General features: G+C 48.8%; 1 protein-coding gene across 1 annotated transcript; it reads left to right on the forward strand.

Moving 5' to 3' along the window:
* Positions 1-6981: 6981 nt before the first annotated feature.
* LOC146359485 (uncharacterized) lies at positions 6982-8468 on the forward strand. Its single transcript, XM_084815877.1, has 2 exons — positions 6982-7369; positions 7492-8468. Exons 1-2 carry the CDS (start codon positions 6982-6984, stop codon positions 8466-8468), a joined length of 1365 nt encoding a protein of 454 aa, XP_084672003.1.
* The last annotated feature ends 12359 nt before the right edge of the window (positions 8469-20827 follow it).

The raw sequence follows: 20827 nt of genomic DNA on the forward strand, positions 1-20827 counted from the left end.
CAGATTTTTTAAACAACATGTAATAGTGGAATTTGCTGCCTTGGTGTTCCTAAAACATCCCTTTAATAAACTGCTGTGGAATTAGATGGAATCTTGCTTTCTATGAGCTAATTGATAGAGGAAAAGGTTCGATTGACTTTATTTTTGTGGTAGCTTTGTATAAAAGGAAAATTATCCAGTTAATGTATTTACCCACATTCAAGCCTGAATAAGAGCCAGCATCTGGTGCTTACTGGATTATTTTGAAACTGATCCCATTAGGAGCAAACACATATGAACATACATGGAATTGAATATGCACTTAACTTAACAATTAATGAATCTCTGAATAGGATCCTAAATTTCTTTCAGGTCCTGTTCAAAGATTTGGCTTCAGATATGGCACACGGATAATTTGCTCTGACCTAAAATGTCAATATATATTATGTGCTCACAGAAAGGTCTGTCCTTTAAGAGAAAAAAATAGTTTTCCTTATCATCATGTCTTGTTACATTTGCAACATTAAAAAGCACTTAACAACCAACAGCACACAAGATATTATCAATAACGAAAACATACTGGCTTTTATTTGTAGAGCAGGACAGGTAAAGATGCAAAACAGAAGTGGACAGTATGGGGGAGATGGATTTATTCAGAGTGTAAGCTCTTCAACGTTTCCCTGAAATGGCAGCATAAAATACCATAAAACAGCTGTATGTTTTTCAATTAATCATACACCAGTAAACACAGTGTTTGATGGGCCTAACAACTGTATTTTGCATCTCTCCTTCCTCCCCAGCCACCTGTGCAAAAGCTGCAAGGGCTGAGCTGGTGTTTGAACTTGAGAATTATGTAGTAAACAATACATATTCAGATTTTATTGTGATCTCTCAATGCTCAAAGGCGATACTGTATTGCAGTGTGTATACTTGTTCTATTTATCTGAGGAATTTATATGCTACCTTTCATAAACATCTATCCCAGGATGGTTAACAATGAAATTTAAAATCAAAACAATAACATATAGAATTAAAAAGCTGTGGTCCTTGGCCAAATTTCATGCAGCCCTCTGCAAGCGATTGGTTCAGACCTCTGGCAAGAGTGATCTGTCCGTTCTCTGGAAGTCCAAGGGAGAGAGAAACAAAAGTGGGTAGTCCTCTCACTTTTAGCTCTGGCCCTGCCACTGCTAGTTTTGGGCCCACAATTTATTACACTCAACACAGCCCTAAACAGAAAAAAAATATTTCTCCCCCCTGTCCCCAGGTCTAGAGATTAGGAATGTACGAAAGTCACTTACCTTTTGACGAAATGTGATTCGAGGTGGGGGGGAGGTGCCCTGGCCCTCCCCCCCGAAATTCTGGCCGGGGAGGAGGCGCCCCGTTCTCCCCCCCCCCGAAATTCTGGCCAGGGGGAGGCACCCCGTCCCTCCCGCTGCGAATCCTGGCCAGCCGGGTCTGCAAATGGCGGCGGCCGTAGCCGCTGCCGTTTGCGTCCCTGCAGTCAGCCGTGATAGGCTACGTAAATGTTTACGTAGCCTATCACGGCTGAGTAAAAAAAAAACCATGCATACGCAAATGGCGGCGCCCATGGGTGCCGCCACTTGCATTCCTTATTTTGGCACCTAGTCTACGTAAACGTTTACGTAGACTACGGCGAAAATAAGGGGAACGCAAATAGCGTAGCGTCTAGAACATTATGGCACAGAGGGCTGCAGTAGATGGAGGGGATAACAAACATCAGGTGCCCTGGTCTGGGCAGGCAGAAGCAGTTTCCACTAGCCTTCGAAATATGAGGTTGGAGCATGCTTGGAGTTGTAGTCCTACACATCTGGAGGGCACCAGGTTGAAGAAGGCTGAGCTAGCCCAACACCATAATTGGATACAAGCCATTGAGCGGACCATATTTAATTCAACTAAAAAACAGAAGTTCTGCAACTGAACCATTACTGTAGGTTGGTAGAGCAAACAAGAATCCTACTGAATCTCCCAACAATTTGGGATTTTCCAGACATAAAATCTCAACTAGCTATATTCTAGTCTTAAGGGGGAAAACACCCAAGGAGGAATAAGCTGAATTAAAGTAGTTTCCGTATTACGGAGCCAATTCTGAATATTTGTGGGATGAGAACCATTGGTAGATAAAATGAAAAGTAAGCTGGGAAGGGTCAGGAAATCTTTCTTGGCAATCAAGAAAAAGTCAAGAGCAGGAATATATGAAATGCACTGAAATTCCATTGCTAATTCCAGGTCTTTCTGCCGCAAGTAACAGATCTCTGTGGAAAATCCATTGCTGAATCAAACTTCAGCCAGTTCACTATGGGTTTCTATTGTTCACAGCTTTCTGAGTGAGTTGTCTCTGCGCATTTAATTTTCACTCGTAAGTGCCCTCACCCCGCACCCGGCTTACCTGGCCACAGAGGGGGCTGTTGTGGGTGGCGGGGGGAGGACGGGACAAGGGCAAAGGCCACTGGCCTTTGCCCCTGGCGTCACCAAGGGGCGGGTCAAGCCGGCCACTATTTAGGCCGCGCTGCCCTACAGCCTCCTCATTTTGTGGCCTTTTCAAGCGGCGGCACATCGGCAGCATCCTCCGTCCGTTCTTGATCTCGGCGGCAACAGCAGCGCGGCAGCAACAGCAGCGTGGCGGCAACCCCAGGGACGAGGCGGTGGCTTGGCGGTGTGGCAGCAGCGGCAGCACCCCCGGGACGAGGCGGTGAATTGGTGGTGGATTGGCGGCGGATCGGCAGCGGTGGCAGCATTCCAGGGACAAGAAAGCCACTGAGCTGCGTGATTTGCGCCCCTTCCCCAGCACAAGCGAGAGGCTTTTCACCCTTCCCTCCCCCTTTCTTTGGTGGTCCCCGCTCTGGTTTCCGCGGCGTTTCTGCCCCCCCCCAGCTGATTTCAGGAAGGGAAAGTCTCCTGTTTCGCCCCTTTCGCGCTCCATAACATCTTCACAGTTGCATATTTGTGTGGGCTTGGGGGGGTCTCCGTTTGGCTTCCCGGCGCTTCCGGGTAGCTGTTATTAAGGTGAGGGAAGGGAAAGGGCTCTGGTGCCTGGGTTTACCTCCTCCTTTTCACCTCCGTAGGCCGTTTATCTGGGCTGCCTTCGGCTTCTTTCCTTGGGTCCCTGGAGTACAGAGATTTTCCAGGGCTTTCTTTAGCACTCTGCCGGCCCCTAGTGGCCTGTTGTGCCTTCAACCCCCTTTGCTTCATAAAGGAAGAAAGGGGGGAGGGAGGAGAAAATAAATCAAAAAAAAAGGGGGGAGCACAAGTAAGGCACAAGGCTTCGCCTGGAAAGTATAGGGTGCGATTTAATATAAATAATAATAACAGTAATAAAAGACAAAGCAAACAAATAAACAAATTAATTTACACACAATTAATAGTATAATAATATTACCAATAAATAAATAAATAAGAATTATAGAAATAGAAATTGGAAACATACCAAATATATCCATACACAAATTTTTTGAAAGGAAGTAGGGTAAGCGCATTTCATTCAGGGTTCCATTCTAAAGTTGGTTGGCAGATCTCCCAACACACAGTGATGCCCCCCAAGAAGGGTATGGGGGGGGGAAAGGCAAGGGCAAAGCCGCTTGCCCCCCAGCTACAGCCCCCTGCCCCCCAGCTAAGCGCCACTTCCGTAGGGCCGACTCTTCCTCATCCAACGATGAGGATCAAGACATGGCCCTCATTCTGGCCAGACTGGAGGCTGCTGAGCGGGACTTAGGGATCCCTGCATTAATCACCCCTGCCAGGCAGGCTCCCCGGACTTCAAGGGTTACTAGAGGGCAAGCTCGCAAGGATCTATTAATATCTGTTTCAGAGAGGCTGGCAGCAATCGAGGCTTCCAATGAGGTCGTCACCGTCACTGGGCAAACAGCATCTGCACCAGCCCCAGCGCTCGCATGCTCATCTTCGGAGCAGCCCCCTCCGGTGCAAGGGTCGCCGGCACCCGTCTCACTGGCTCCTGCAGTTTTGGACCACAGCCAGATCCCTGACATGGCAAACAACCTGGGTTCAGGAGGTGAGGTTTCGGTCCCTGGGGGGTCCGTGCCAACGACTGGCCGTAACCAGTTCCCGCCATACAGGTGGTTCCCCTTTTCAGCGGGAATGAGTTGGCCTTTTCACAACCCAGTAGGGGGCATCCCAGGGTTCCCTCATCCAGGTGTACCGCCCCACTGCTTTGGCCCAGGTTACACACTCCCGGCACTAAGCCATGCCACACCGGGTGGGGCCGCCATTACAATGGACATCCCTGCATCTGCCCAACCCCAGGGGGCCCCCGTCCCTGCTCCAAACCTCTCAGGTGGGGTTTACGAGGGGGGAGCACCCGCGGCCCCTCCGGCTTCTGAGCCTCCTTCGGCTGGTGACAGAGTGGCTCCTCAGCACGCCCCATCCGCCATGGCTGCCTGCGCAGCTGTGTGGCAAGGCCCCGTAGGAGAGAGCTCCGAGGAGCCTGGGGCGGGCAGCAATGACCCTTATGCCCAGGTAGAGAATAGGGCAATCCCAACCGGGGGTACATCCACTCCCCTGGGATATCACCTATTGCCGGCAACAAAAGAGAAAATACTCCGGGGAGAATTCGTTGACATCTTCTCCCTGTTATTCCATGAGTCTGAAACAAAGGAAGGGGAGAAATCTGGTGATAGGGATCAGGAGAGGGTCAGGCGTAAGAAGGTGTCACGCACTTGGGCAAATTGGCTACCCGGCTTCTTAATATATATGAGTGTCATTCAGCAAAAGCACCCAGAGCGTAGTTGGGTCCTCACTAAGTATTTGGATATTATACATAGGGCCTACACCGAATACAAGGGTGGAGCCTGGCTGGCCTATGACGAATCCTTCCGTATGCGGGCGGCATTTGACCCCATGTTGTGCTGGGACGCCAAAGATCAGGATCTTTGGCTGCAGTTTATGACCCCTGCCAGGCCGGGTTTTGGCGAGCGATCTGATAGTGGGCACATATTAGCTAAGCCGACGCCTGCCTCAGCCCCTAACGCTGGGGTGGGACAGCTGGTTCAACACCGCACTCTCTGTTGGGAGTTTGGTTCCAAGGGCGTCTGCTTTAAAAACCCATGCAGATTTTGCCATGCGTGCTCCATTTGTGGGGGACAACACACCTTCATTGGCTGCCCAAAGGACAAAGGTCAGCGGAGCCCAAATTGGGAATGGCAGGGTGGTAGGAAGCCCGAGGGCAGCACACAACCTCCGCCAAAGGGGGCCCAGTCCAATTAAGTTGCAGCCCCTACAGCGCCTTTTGAAGCGCTACCCGCTTCGGGAGGACGCCTGCTACTTGGAAGAGGGATTTTCCCTGGGTTTTAGGATTCCGTTTCAGGGCCAACGCCAGGCCCAAATTTGCCAGAATCAGAAATCTAATGCAGGTTTCGAACACCTAGTCTTGGATAAGATCAATAAGGAAGTGGTCACGGGGCGGGTCATTGGTCCATTCAATTCCCCTCCTTTCCCCAACCTCAGGGTCTCCCCTTTGGGCATTGTGCCTAAAAAGGCCGCAGGTGAATACCGGTTGATCCACAACTTGTCCTTCCCCAGGGGGGAGTCTGTGAATGATGCCATTCCTGAGCACCTGTGCTCTGTTCACTACACACCGTTTGACGCGGCAGTATCTATGGTGAAGGCACTGGGCCCTGGGGCCCTCATGGGAAAATGCAACATTAAATCCGCATTCCGCCTCTTGCCAATTTTCCCCGACGATTTCGACCTTTAAGGATTCAGCTTTTCTGGTCAGTTCTACATCGACAGGGCCCTACCCATGGGATGTTCTGTGTCCTGAGCTATGTTCGAGAAGTTCAGTTCCTTTTTGGAATGGGCTCTGATTGATAAAACCGGGTCCCATAGCGTCGTGCACTACCTTGACGATTTCCTATCTGCAGGTCCATCTGGCACCCCCCAGTGCGCACGGCTAATGCAGGAATTTTCCGCCCTCACAAATGAGCTGGGTGTACCTTAGGGATGTCAGAGAATTCCACCATGGATCTCGGTGAGGCCGAATGCCAGTGCATTCGGCCTCCCGAAATCTGTGGCGGAATGGCCTGCCACCCCCCCGCCGATCCCCCCCGGGACGAGACTTACCTGGGGCGGATGTTCTGGGTGGTGGCGGCGGCTCCACCGACTGGTCTTCCGACCGGCTGCCACCGCCGCCATTTGCAGTCTGGAGGTGGTTTTTTTTTTTTACAGAGACGTGATAGGCTACGTAAAGATTTACGTAGCCTATCACGGCTGGGTTAAAAAAAAAACACACGTACGCAAATGGCGGCGGCTATGGCCGCCGCCATTTGTGTTCCTTATTTTTGGCCATCTTAGTCTACGTAAATATTTACTTAGACTATTACGGCGAAAATAAAGGGGAACGCAAATAGCGTAGCGGGCGCTATTTGCGTTCCCTTTTATTTTCGCCGTAATAGTTTATGTAAATATTTACATAGACTAAGATGGCCAAAAATAAGGAACACAAATGGCGGCGGCTGTAGCTGCCGCCATTTGCGTACGTGGTTTTGTTTTGTTTTTTACCCAGAGCCCTCCGCGGCCAGAAATCCGGCTGCGGACGGCTCTGGCCTGGGCCTGGCCAGCTGCTCCACAGAGCCACCGCAGAGCACAGCTGCCGTTCGAGGATTCCAGGGGGGAGGAATGAATCGCCTCCCCCCCGTCGAGGATTCTAGGAGGAGAGACGGAACGCCTCCCCCCCCCATAAACATAATCCGCGGAAAGGTAAGTGACTTTCGTACATCCCTAAACTTGGTGGGGGAAAAAACCAAGGGCCCTTCCCCCACTATTAAATTTTTGGGCATAGAACTGGACTCCATGAATCAGTTGTGTAGGCTCCCGGCTAACAAATTACAGGCCCTAAAGGACAGGATACAGCACATGCTTCATTCTAAGAAAGTCACGCTGTTGGCATTGCAGGAAGTTGTTGGGCATCTTAATTTCACCTGTCAGGTAGTTGCCCCCGGCGGGGCCTTCCTTAAACACCTTTGTAGCGCCATGCGGGGCCTGCGCTTGCCGCACCATCGCATTCGGGTATCATCAGCCATGAAAGATGATCTTTTTGAGTGGCTGCATTTCCTTAATGCATTCAATGGCGTTTCCTTCTGGAGGAAGGAGTTGCTATTAGAAGCAGAACTTCAGATACATTCCGATTCATCTGGGGCCCTAGGCTTTGGGGTTGTGTTTTGCGATCGATGGTGCCACGCATGTTGGCCGGCTGAGTGGTTAGCGCTAGGCGTCGGAAGAGACCTTACTTTCTTAGAGCTCTTTCTGATATATGTTGCCGCGCACTTGTGGGCAGCCCAGCTTGCTAATTCTGTCGTGCATTTCTGGTGCGACAACCAAGCCACTGTCCAGGTCATTAATTCTTTGTCATCGCGCAACAGTAGGGTCATGGCCTTGCTTCGGGCTTTCACTCTGTAGTGCCTGCGTTTTAATATTTTATTCCGTGCATGACACATTCCAGGCATGGATAATGCCTTGGCTGACGCGTTGTCACAAAACCAGGTGCAACGTTTCCAAGAACTGGCCCCTTGGGCGCAGGCTATTCTGGACACCATGCCAGCCGCTCTGTGGGAAGTTGGCTGGAAGAGGCGGAACAGGCCATCCTGCAGTCCTTAGCCCCCAGCACGAGAGCGGCTTACGCCAGGTCAGGTAGGGAGTTCTTTTCATTCCGGGCGGCTGCACATCTTCCACAGTACTGGCCAATACCGGTCGATCACCTACTGCAGTTTTGCGTGCATGCCCACAGGCAGGGCCTAGTGGCCCGGACCATCGGGGGTAGGCTTGCTGCACTTGCCTTCTGGTCTAAAATGAAGGGTGTAGCAGATAACACCATGGACTTCCGGGTCCGGCGGATGCTTCAGGGCTGGTCCAGGGTGCCTCCTGACCCTAGATGCCCTCTGTCACCACCAGACATATTGCTGGGCTTGCAGGATCTGTGGCCTTCCTTGTGCAAATCCCCTCAAGAAGCCTCGTTGTTTCATGCTGCAGCTGTTACAGCATTCTTTGGGGCATTCAGGATATCGGAATTGGTGGTGTCCGCTAAGGGCAACCTGTCGGGACGAGCCTTGCAGTTTAATGACTTACAGTTTTCTCAACAGGGGGCCTGTATTCAGCTTAGGAGGTCCAAGACTGACCAGGGGGGAAGGGGCGTCAGTGTGTCCCTGTTTCCAGCCCCTGTGCCGGACCTCTGCCCGGTCACGGCATTGAGGGACTTTCTGAAGGTTCGGGGAAACCTGCCCGGCCCCCTTTTTTGCTATACAGACTCTTCTCCTTTAACCAAATATCAATTTTGGGCAGTCACACAGCAAGCATTAAAGGCGCTGGATTTGGGTGCTCTTCGTTTCGGCACATATTCCTTCCGGATTGGGGCCACCTCCACAGCTGCGTCTCTGGGGTTCACATCAGATAAGGTGCAGTTGGTCGGTAGGTGGTGCTCCAAGGCGTATAGGGCATATGTGAGGCCACTGTTGGGCCCTTAGCTTGTGTGGACATTTCCGTTCATTATTTTTCTTGTTCTTCTAGATCACTGGAGTGCAAGTGATCCAATGAAGGCGCTCATCTGCGGGCACAGTATGGTTTTTTGGGCCGGTCGGAGGGCATCCTCCAGCTGCGGATCCCAGCTAGGGCTCAGCCGCTATGCCACCATTCAGTGGTTGGGCAGATGCGGGATGCGTTGGGAGCGCCTCCTTCCCATGTTATTCCAGCAAGGGCTGGTGAAGGTTCCCCCACAGATTCTAGTGTTGCACTTAGGGGGGAACGATTTAGGCCTGCTGAAATGATTCTTCAAGCTTGGGAGGACTTGCGGCTTATTCGGCGTCGCTGGCCAGGAATCACCATTATCTGGTCCAACCTGTTGCCTAGAGTGGCCTGGAGGGATGGCTTGGATCCTCGTGCCATGGATAAGGCCCGTAAAAAGGTCAACAGAGAGATTGGGAACTTTCTGATCAAACAGGGCGACTGGACCATCATCCACCCTGACATTTCTCCTGCTCAGGGGATACTCTACAGGGCGGATGGTGTTCATCTCACCGAACTAGGCAATGATGTCTTTTTGGCCGATCTGTGAAGGGGCATTTGGGAGTGTTTACTGAGCAGGTGGGGGGAGAGCGAATAAGCAGAGGCTTGTCACCCTCCTGTGGTGGCTCCGGGCGGGCTCTCCACTGGGGGAGTGGACTGGTGAGCATTCATAGGTACTGTTTCAGGTGACTGGTAAGGCCTGAGGCTTCCGGCTCAGGGTTTTGTGGCCCCAGTTGGGAGATACGGCTTACCTTTGAGGCCAACCCTCCTCACCCACTCGGGTTCTGTGGCTCGAGGGGGGGTGACAGGGGAAGGTCTCCCAGCCCAGAACTGGGTATGTCCGATTGGTGGGCGAGGGCGGACACCTCGCGACAGACAACAAATGACTCACTCTACACCTGTCATGTTGGTCTTGTTGGTGGTGTGCCCGCTGGTGCTTTCTTCGCAGATTGTAATCTATCAATAAATGTGGCCCTGTTTATCCCAAATTGATTGGTGTCGTCTCGTCATTTCTCCCCCTGTCCACTCGCAAATGTTGTATACTTACACAATTCCATGCATGTCTACTTAGAAGCAATTCCCAGTTAGCTCAATGGGACTTACTCCCAGGTAAATGTGAATAGGATAGCAGCCTTAAAATTGCGTAAACTCCTAGTCCTAGCCATTTTCATGTGTGTGAATTTTGTTTGAAATTGTGCTGCATCATGGGGGTTGAAGTCAAAGCAGTATAAAGCCTTACCCCCCAATAAAATCAACATTTACAATTTTAAGCACAGTGCAAGAAAGACATAGCACAAGGAATGGACAAAACTAAAGGATGAAATTTGGTGCAAAAGTTAAAAATATTGTGAGAATAAAGTTATCAGAAGAATACAATATTCGTTGCAGTGATGGTGAAAACAATCCCTGGATGAGCATGAATATGGATTTTAGTAAAGCTGCCTGTAATTTGAAAACAATATTCTGGTTTACCAGAACCACAAATTTCAGGTTGAGTTCAGTTTTGTTGTCAACAACAACAAAATCAGCAACAGTCCTATCAATATGGTTAAAAAATGCAATACTAAAAACCTACAGATTCGATTATATTAATTTATGACAATTTCAGAGAGAATGATTGCCATACAGTTAAACATCTGTGTGTGCAGATGTAATTCCTGTTTATGCTTAAATCATACATTAAACAAGTTGAGTTTTTTTTTACTTGTTTCTCACATAATCCTACACTGCCACTCTGTGGCAACTTGTTTGCAAAACGATCAGTGATTTCCAGCAAGATGGGAGGAAGAGGAAAAAAATACGAGAGAAAGGTCATGTCAGTAAGCTGGACGTAGCCCACAGAGGGAGCCAAGTCTAAATCACAAGCGAATGTGTAGTGACTTATACTGAGATAAACCTAGGAAGTATCTTTCACTTTTAGAGAAGGAAGCTCTCACACTGAATAAAATGAGGACTCAAAGAATAAAATGAAGACTAGAAGAATAAAATGAGCACTAGAAGAGAAACAAACAAGGATAGAGCAAGCTAGGATAGAAGACTGAGCAGTTTGTTCAATGGGTTGACTCCAGATTTAGTCATACTTAAGATTAGCCCCACTGAAATCAAAGGGTCTAAAGTTAGTCATGACTAACTTAAGTCCCATTGATTTCAATGGGTCTACCCTAAGTATGACTAAATCTGAACCCAACCCAATAAAGTTCTATTAACATTTGAATTTCTTGAGTAGTTACTTATGACCAACATGAAAGAGCTGATTGGCAGCCTAATCCTGAGAATCAGATTTCGCTCAAGCAGCTCTGAGCTATCATATGGGGCATTTCTACATGAGGCTTTTATTCTGCACCTTTACCAGGACTTCTGCTTCTGGATTCTTTGTGGAATTAAGATAGGCTCCTTTACAAGTGTTTTTTTTCCAGGGGTTTTCTTTCTCTGCCTTTCTATATGTTCCATTACACAACCAGTAGGTGGTGCTGTGGTATTGCGGAACTGCACAATTAGACAGGGCTTTATAACGCTATTCAGAAAAAATGCCACTTTCCTCATTAGGAAAAAATCTGCAATAATCGTTGCAAAGCACCAGAAAGGCCCTGGACGATGACGGCATTGTGTAAAGGGCCCACGAACTACTGTGAGCAAGCATGAGTGCACAATAAAAACCTTGTGTAGAAACACTCATCCTGAGCTGAAAGGTGGCAGGAAGAGCTCAGGAGCTCAAACATAGTAGCATTAACAATTGAGTTCCTTCACTGGTACATTAATTCTTAAGATTAGGCAAAGACAACAACAATCTGAAATCGAGTGATAATTCTAAAATAACTGCCTTTTGTGTACTTGAAACTTCTCTATGAGGTCTTCTAACGTGCAGCCTCTCAAACAACAGTTACAGTTTGAACACTTTCTCCAAAACACATGTTCACCTCCATGCTGGAAAACAAGTAATATGTACAGCTGACCTACACTTCAATGTGTCAGCAAAAAAATTCATTACATTTGGGTTGAAGATTTCTTTTTTCAACCATTCATTTGTTGGGTGGATGGCAAAACAACCCCCAAAAGATTGTGGGGGGTAAAGAGAAATTAGAGAAATTTCTCTGAAATTTGCGGGAGGGGCGGGTTGCCACTTACCACACATAACCTTATGAGGTAGCCAGGCAATTTCTGCTTTTTACTTCCTAACTTAAAAAAACAACCCTGCGCTGCTCACAGCGATATAAGGTTCTGCAACTTCTTGACAGCTGGACTTCCTGGAATGCCTTGGGAGCAACATCACATTTCATTAACCTGGTTAGCACAACATGAGGGTGGTTAATAAACCACAGTGGCTTCTTAACCATGTCTGTGGGTACCAGTTGCATGCCAGCTCATTTACCACATCACCCTCATCACACATGGCTTGTTGTGCTGTCCGAATCCAGAGAGCGTGGGTGGCTGGGGTGGTTAACAAACCACCCAGAACCCATGCTCTGTGTTGTTCCCATTGCATTCCAGAAAGTGTGGCCAACAGGAAGTGGCATGAGGCTTTCTCCACAGCTTCCTTGCAGCCACACTTCCTGGTATACCCTGGAGGCAATACGATGTCAGAGAGACATTACAGCTCTGGGAGCAGCACAGAGCTTAAAAAAAAAGAAGTTTAAAGCAAGAAAAAATGGAAAACCCTTAGCCACAACACAAGGCAAAGTGAGATAAGAGGCATCCCCACATATTTTGGAGAAATTTCTCCCCCTCCCCAAGAAGAATCTATAGAAAACCAGCTGCTTTTTTTTTGAAGGGGGAGAATATTTTCAGGAAATGGAGGTTGAATTTTGGCCCAGCTTTAACATTCATAGGATAAGGAAGTTGCATCATTGCAATGCCACAAGGTATCAGGTATTGCAAGGGTTAATTTGGTGGTCTAATCCTAGTTTGAATGTGCACCTTTGCAACCCAGTGGGTCAGATCATAAAGCATGACCAGTGTAAGTGGCCACAGACTCAAGATTTTAGGTGAAACAAACAGGGTTGCCCGGTCCAGAACATCCCAGGCCCTCAGATATCAGGACCCAAACCTGAGACTTAGGGATAGCCCCCGGTGATGTCATGGGGCAGGTCCCCGTGATGTCAAAGGCGGCAGGCCTGGTGATGTTACAGGGAGCAGGCCCTGGTGATGTCATTAAGCATGATACATTAAGCATCAACCACAGGTGCTCAGAACATATAATGTAAATGAAAAAGTTAGAATTTCTAACAAATGAGACATTCTCTGGTTGGAAATTAAGATAAAAAATCTTAGTAAAAGGGGATGTTCCGAGATCCAGCTGAAGTGAGGGAAACTTTCCTTCTCACCTGTTTACAAAACCTGAGTTGGGATCTGCTTCTGACGAGAAGGGTTTAAGTGCCCTCAAGCCAGTCACCAGAAGTCCATCGTAGGAAGAGGGGAGCCTAAACTCCATAGAACTCAATGGGACTTACCTCTGAGTAGATATGATTAGGATATTCATATCTATGAGTAGATATGGCTGCTGTTGTTGGTAAGGCTTGACTAGTGGGGATTCCTCTCAAAATTATCCATAGCCCACTGAAACTTCTTGTGATGATCATTCTCTATTCAAAGAAATCCACCCATTCTTTTCACAAGATACCTCGATTATGACTGTATAGTTATGGCTACACTGAGACGCTGCATCCGACTGTAAGAGAAAGGAAACCCAGCATGACCGCATAACTACAAAATCAATTCTAGCAAAAATAGCAACAACAGCAACCAAACGTATTGCAAAACAATAAAATCATATACTGCAACTTCAGCCAGCCATTCTTGCCACAGAATCTAAGAACAGATCTCATGAGGGGCAATGGCCAAACCTGTTGAGCCTCACTGTTGCTTCACATGGACTGCACATGCCCCCTGCAACACGCCCTCAACATTGCAGGGGAAAGGTCAACAATACCAATCTTTTGAGGAACTCCAGGGCTTCCCAAAACAAAGTATTGAAAACCACTGCTCTGGTTCAGAGATACCATCATGCATATGCATGCTGGGAAGTAGGGAAGATGGTGATACATTTTGGCAGTATAAAACCAACATTGCTTTACTGCATCCCTTCATACAGCATTTTTGTTTAATTGAAGAAAGTGTCCTTGGGGCTGAAGGATTTGATTTCTCACCTCTCTTTTATTTCCCACCCAACAGTCAAGATCGTACAAATACTCATTACCCCTACATACAAACACAGTCCCATATTTTCAGTCACTGAGGGTGCAATACCATGCATGTTTAGCCAGAAAAAAGTCCTACCATTCCCAGCATTCCCCACCTGGGGAATGCCCCAGCATGGGAGTAGTATGGCTTTTTTCTGGCTAAACATGCTAAGATTGCACCCTGGTTCATTTTACAAGCCCACTATATCCATAAGCACCACTCTTCTACCACTTTTTTTAAAACAACCCTGCTTCTGAGCACAGCAGAGCAATAAAGGGAGAAGAGTGATAAGGGGTAATTAATCCCATCCTATCAATGCCAACTCATCCACTCAAGCAGGAACCTTTTCCAGCCAACCATGCCAGAAGCATTATTAAACTGGAAGAGGATTCACCTCTCTTTTCTTTCAGATAGGCAAGTTAATAAGAAATTTGTATGTGCCATTATTGCTAAACTGTATTAAGTGACAGAACAGTCCTCAAGTCCTTATTCTAGCAGCTTGGGCTGGGAGATCCAGGCAAGTTGCTTTCTCTGTTACAGGTGCAGCAGGAGGGAACCTGCCATGTCATTTATTTTTAAAAGGGTGCCAGGTCATTCAAGCTTTTCTGGGTAAAAGCCAGCCTGTCATCTGGAAACCCTTTATCTCAAATTGGTAGGTGAGGCTGCAGTTAGAGGGGAAGCTTGAAGGGAGGAAGCCTTCTGTATTATTATTATTATTATTATTCCCCGCCTTTTTCCCAGTACTGGGATACAAGGCGGCTTACAAAAATTAAAACCTATACAATTAAAACATATGAAAATATACAAAAGTTAAAATATAAATTAAACAACAATGTAATTAAAATTATATAAAACATTAAAACAGCATTTTAAAACAGCATTTTAGCAGCTTACCCCCAGATTCCAACTATGTCCCAAAGGCCTGCTGGAATAAGAATGTTTTAGTCTGCCTCCGGAAACACATCAAGGAGGGAGCCATCCTAGCCTCCCTGGGAAGGGTGTTCCACAGCTGTGGGGCAGCCACCGAGGTCTTCTCCTGGGTTCCCACCAAACGTGCCAGTGACAGTGGTAGGACTGAGAGAAGGGCCTCTCCAGAAGATCTCAGAACACGGGCAGGTTCATAAGGGAGGATACGGTCTTTCAGATAACCTGGACTGGAGCCATGTAGGGCTTTATAGGTCATAGCCAGCACTTTGAATTGTGCCCGGAAACAGACTGGAAGCCAGTGAAGCTGTTTTAACAAGGGAGTTGTATGTTCCCTGTAACCAGCCCCAGTCAACAGTTTGGCAGCAGCTCTTTGAACCAACTGCAGTTTCCAAACACTCTTCATAGGCAGCCCCAAGCAGAGGGCATTGCAGTAATCCAAACAGGATGTAACTAAGGCATGTGTCACTGTAGCCAGATCAGACATCTCCAGGAACGGGCGCAGTTGGCGCACTAGTTTTAACTGTGCAAAAGCACTCCTGGCCGTCGCTGAAACCTGAGCATCCACGCTTAGGGCTGAATCCAGGAGCACCCCCAAACTGCGAACCTGAGTCTTCAGGGACAGTGTAACCTCATCCAACACAGGCTGAATCCCTATTCCCTGATCTGCCTTTTGACTGACCAGGAGCACCTCTGTCTTGTCTGGATTAAGTTTCAATTTGTTCTCCCTCATCAAGTCCATTACTGATGCCAAACACTGGTTAAGGACAGAAGCAGCTTCTTGGAAGCTGGTGGAAAGGAGCTGGGTGTCATCAGCATATTGGTGGCACCAAACTCCCAAACTCCGGACAACCTCTCCCAGAGGTTTCATGTAGATATTAAATAGCATGGGGGACACAACAGAACCCTGAGGGACCCCGCAAGCTAACGGCCACGGAGTCGAACAGGCATCCCTCAACACCACCTTCTGAGTTCACCCCGCTAGGAAGGAATGGAGCCACTGTAAAACAGTACCCCCAAGTCCCATCCAAGCGAGGCATCCTAGAAGAATACCATGGTCGATGGTATCGAATGCTGCTGAGAGGTCCAGCAGAACTAACAGGGACACACTCCCCCTGTCAAGTTCCTGGCGTAGGTCATCCACCAAGGCGACCAAAGCTGTCTCTGTCCCATACCCAGGCCTGAAACCAGATTGAAATGGATCAAGATAATCTGCTTCATCCAGGAACCCCTGGAGCTGGGAGGTCACCACAAGCTCTAATACCTTGCCCCAAAATGGTACATTAGAGACTGGACGATAGTTGTCTAGTATGGTGGGATTCAGGGAAGGCTTTTTCAACAGAGGTCTCATAACTGCCTCTTTTAAGCATAATGGAACAATACCTTGTTCCAAAGAGGCATTAACCACTCCTGTTATCCACTCAGCCAGTCCTCCTCTGGCCTCTTTAATAAGCCAGGCGGGGCAAGGATCCAGCATACATGTGGTGACTCACTGCTCCAAGGATCCTGTCCACATCCTCAGGCTGCACAAATTGAAAAGAATCCATCAACGCTGAACAAGCAGGAGCCAAAGTGGCATCCACAGGATCTGCATCAACTACAGCATCCAAGTCAGAACTGATCTGAGTGATTTTTTCAGCAAAGTGCTGAGCAAATTGTTCACAGTGGGCTATCGAGTGGTCAGAATTTTCATCACATGGGCCAGGATGGAGAAGGCCCCTGGCCACTCGAAACAGCTCTGCTGGCTCCCTGCAAATGCAATGGTGGCAGAAAAGAAAGACTTCTTTGCTGCCCTCACTGCCACGGAGTAGGCCTTCAAATAAGCTCTCGCCCGTGTTCAATCGGACTCGTTCCGAGTTTTCTGCCAACGTCGCTCTAGTCTCCGTCTCATTCGTTTCATCGCCGCCGGTTCCGTAGAGAACCAGGGTGCTGGTCTGGCTCCACTCCGTGAGAGGGGACGCTCAGGAGCGATTGTGTTCACCGCCCAGCCATTTCCCTATTCCAGAGATCAGCCAGGGCTTCGACAGAATCACCTGCCAAGGCAGCAGGAAAATCCCCAAGAGCCGTCAGGAAACCATCAGGATCCATCAGCCTCCTGGGGCGGACCAGCTTAATCGGTCCCCCGCCCCTGCAGAGGCACTGAGTTCCAGTGAGTCTACACCCCACCAGGTAGTGATCTGTCCATGACAACGGAACAACAGGAAGTTCCTCCGCACCCAGATCACCGTCATCCTGCTCAGCATAGAAAACTAGGTCTAGAGTGTGACCTGCTGTATGTATGAGTGGGGCCAGAAACCACTTGGGACAGACCCATGGTTGTCATGGAAGACATGAAATCCTGAGCCACTCCCAACAGGGCAGCCTCAGCATGGATGTTGAAGCCTCCCAGCAGAACAAGCTGAGGGGACTCCATCACCACTGCCAAGATCACCCCGACTAGCTCAGGAAGGGAGACTGTTGGGCAGCGGGGTGGGCAGTACACCAACAGAATCCCTATTATGTCCCAAGCACCCACTTTTAAGTATACACACTCAAACCCAGCAGACTGTGGGCCAGGGCACCTGGTCAGGGGATTGTATCACGATAGACCACTGCAACTCCGCCCCCCCCAGGTCTAGCCTGCTGTTCTACAGAAAACCCTGGGGGACACAGCTGAGATAAACACCCCCAGCTTCATCCAACCAGGTCTCTGTAATTCATGCCAGGTCAGCATGCTCATCCGGGATCAAGTCCTGGATGGCAGCTGTCTTACCATTCACCAACCCGGCATTCACCAGCAGTATTTTCAAGCCAGGGGGACTGCTGCCAAGGCTATCTAGGTTATTTGTGCTGGGGGACTGCTGGGGGACTGCTGGGGGACAACCAGGACCCTGTTATGGTCCCCGCTCCCCTGAACACGCAATGTCTCCCCCACCATATCTCCCTCTGCCCTGTATAGTTGTGATGGCTGCTCCCTGTGTCCCTTCATCTCCCCTTCTTTCTTTGAAGCACATCTCTCCCAACACACCCCCACCCCTCCGTTGATAAGGGGCAGGGCCTTCGCCCTCATGTTCCCCTGAAGTGGCTCCCCCAAAGGGGCGAACCCCTTTGGTGTCACCCCTCCAGTGGCTGTCCCGCCCCCACAGGAGCCTAGCTTTTATGCCCCCAGCCCAGGAAGATGACATAATTGGTCTGGGATGGGGTGGCAGTCCTGGGAAAAGCTGCTGAGTCAGGGCCTTAATCCTGCGAAGAGGCAGCACTCACAGTGATGTGGTGGATCAGGAGTCCCAGAGCAGAAGCAGAGGTCGCAGCAAGCAGCAGGCTCCCTCTCCTTCCACCTTGGCATTGTTCCTGGCTGGGGTCCTCCTGTCTTCTGTACATGCTCAGAGATGTGCTTGAGGGATTTCTATTTTCCTTGTGGCTTCCCAAGAACTATGCTCAGCTCTGTCCCTGAAAAAACCAACAGCGGGGCTCAGCTGTCTCTCAAAATGATCTGTGGAGGGTCGCCTTCCTAGGCCTTGTCCTGGCCATTTTTCTCTCTCATTGTGTCTTCCCCCTTTTCTTCCTCCCACTCTTGCCTTTTTCGCCCTCTTCCTTACTTTCACCCCTTTCCCGCTCTTTTCTTTCCTTCCCGCTTTCTCTCTCTCTCTCTCTCTCTCTCTCTCCTTCCCGCTCTTTCCTTTTGTGTTTTTCCTGTTCTCCATCCGCAGCTTTACCCTGAATGACCAAGGCCAGGCCAAGCCAGGCCCCCCTTTAACTTCACTGTTGCTGCCGCCCTGCCATGATTGCTGGCTTTCCCCCTTCCCTCTTGCACTGTCACAATACCCGCCAGGCCAACCCAACCATCCCGGGCCACCCTCCCCACTGCCGAGATTGAGGTGGTGAGAGGAGAGTACATGCCTGTCGATGCTGTTTGAGGGGACCAGACAGGAGAAGGAGGATGACCAAGAGGAGCCGCCGCCACCACCCTCATGACCCGCTGCCACTTCTCACCTTGCACAGCCCTCCCTCCATTCCCTTTTCAGGCATGAGGGCATCCACCAATTCCATCGCATCCACCTTCTCCTCCTCCTGCTTGGGGGGAAAAAAAACCATAGCCAGCGGAGAGCTCTTGCCTGGAGATTTCCTCCCCCCACTCACATCCCACCAGGAGACTCAGGGCGAGGCCCAGGGGTCTGGCAACACTAGAAACAAATGAATTAGTTTATTGATACATAATGCCTAAAGTAATACCTTCATTTAGAAAATAATATTGTTAACACAAAGACAGACACAGTAACATTAGTATTCAGAAAACATTATAAATGCTCAGAGAAGATCATAAGAAAGCAACCAACAAAATAATATACATGGTTTAAGAGTGGCATAAGAATAGTATTGAAATCCATCAAAGCAATTTGAATAGAAATCCTAGGCCTACGTCTCACTAGGTAACACATCACCAGAAAACTTTTGCTTTAGCTTACTATATAATTATGTCAATACATATTTGGTAGTTTGTCATTCAGTGGAAATTATATGTACGAGGTCTTTCTGTATACAAATCAAAATTTAGAAGTATTAGATCTATTACTACCGGGAGTTATTTTCTTTGTCATTAAATGCTTCTTTCACCGCAATTTGGAACATTGGAATGACACTGGCTCCACCTAGGGGTTGACGCTGACAGCATATTGAGATTTTTGTAACATTTAGGGCACAATCCTATGCATGTTTAGACAGAGAAAAGGCCTACAACTCCCAGCATGCCCCGGCCAGCTGGCTGGGGCATGCTGGGGGTTGTAGGCCTTTTCTCTGTTTAAACACGCATAGGATTGCACCCTTATTCCGACATTTTTTAGGATTAAATATTGTATAAGTTTTACAATGTCTCACACCACTTCAAGTTTGTGCTGTGCAGAAGGGGACTCCTGGTGGGCAGCACTCCCAAAAGCAGGTACGTCCTTGCCATGCACTAGTAAAGGCTATGTGGAGTACAGATACCCTTGCTGGTGAACACTAAGCTGTCCAAACAACCACCTCTAATACAAATTTCCTTAGATTTGTAGTGAGAGAAGCTGGAGCTATTTGAAACTCGCTCCAACCGACTGGTGAGCATTGACCTGACAACAATATCCTCTTTCCCCCACCCTGCAGCAGTTATCACTAGGGATACCACATGCATGCACACCCTATGGAAGAGTGGGGAGCTGGGCTGAGACATGAAGAAAGCAGGGGGCTGTCTTCACAGGGGATGTCCTGCGGATTGGGAGTGTTTTGAGGTTGTTCACTGCACATGACATCATGACCAGTGCGCTGCCAACCAGCAGCTGCCATCTTGAAAAGCCTTTAAATCCTCCCCCCCTCCAGTTAAAGCAGCTCCCACACTGCAGTGTGCCGCATTCCTCCGCATTAACTCCTGGGTATGACCTGGCAGTGAAGTGGTCATGGGGTGGGGTGGGGTGGGGTGGGGTGGGGTGGCCCCTCCCTCCCATTCACTCATTTTCCCCACTGGGAAACTATCCCCAGGGAAAGTAACTACAGTAACTAGCCTGCCTTTCCAAATCATCAAAGTGCTAGAGCGCTCTTTCAAGCCTTCAAAATCATGCTGTACTTCCATTTCATAAGTAGGAATAACTAGCCTCCCTTTCCACATCTTTATGCGCTTCTCTGCTGTTTGCCTGATGTTAGGTTGATTGGCTTCTCTGATGTTGTGTTAATTCACTTCTCCGATGTTGCATTACTTTGATACCATCAATCATGGTATCCTTCTGGATAGGTTGTCTGGGATGGGAGTTGGAGGCACTGCACTGCAGTGGTTCCGCTCCTACTTGGATGGCCGTTTCCAGAAGGTGGTGCTGAGGGATTATTGCTCTGTGCCATGGCAATTGTGCCATGTTCTGAATCAGTGCCTCGGCATGGTAAACTAGATGAGGGCCAATAAACTGAGACTCAATCCAGACAAGACAGAGGTACTGTTAGTGGGTGTTTCGTCTGCCCAGCAAGGTGATATTCAACTTGTTCTGGAGGGGGTTGCAATCCCCCTTAAGGATCACGTTCGTAGTTTGGGGGTGCTCTTGGATCCAGAACCGTCACTTGAGGCACAGGTGAACTCAGTGGCACGGAGCACTTTTTATCAGCTTAGGCTGGTATACCAACTACGCCCTTATCTGGACAGAGATCGCCTAGCTACAGTGATCCATGCTCTGATAACTTCTCGTCTGGATTACTGCAATGCGTTATACGTGGGGCTGCCTTTGAA

Source organism: Heloderma suspectum, chromosome 1 (genome assembly GCF_057233095.1).
Source record: "Heloderma suspectum isolate Gila_16-S chromosome 1, 16-S_ref, whole genome shotgun sequence".
Taxonomy (NCBI): domain Eukaryota; kingdom Metazoa; phylum Chordata; class Lepidosauria; order Squamata; family Helodermatidae; genus Heloderma; species Heloderma suspectum.

Bases quoted from the DNA above. Each gene is read 5' to 3' on its own strand.
- LOC146359485 (XM_084815877.1), top strand. From the start codon at position 6,982: ATGCGGGGCCTGCGCTTGCCGCACCATCGCATTCGGGTATCATCAGCC. The intron at 7,370-7,491 runs GTAGGGTCATGG...TCACAAAACCAG, and splicing joins TTCTTTGTCATCGCGCAACA to GTGCAACGTTTCCAAGAACT.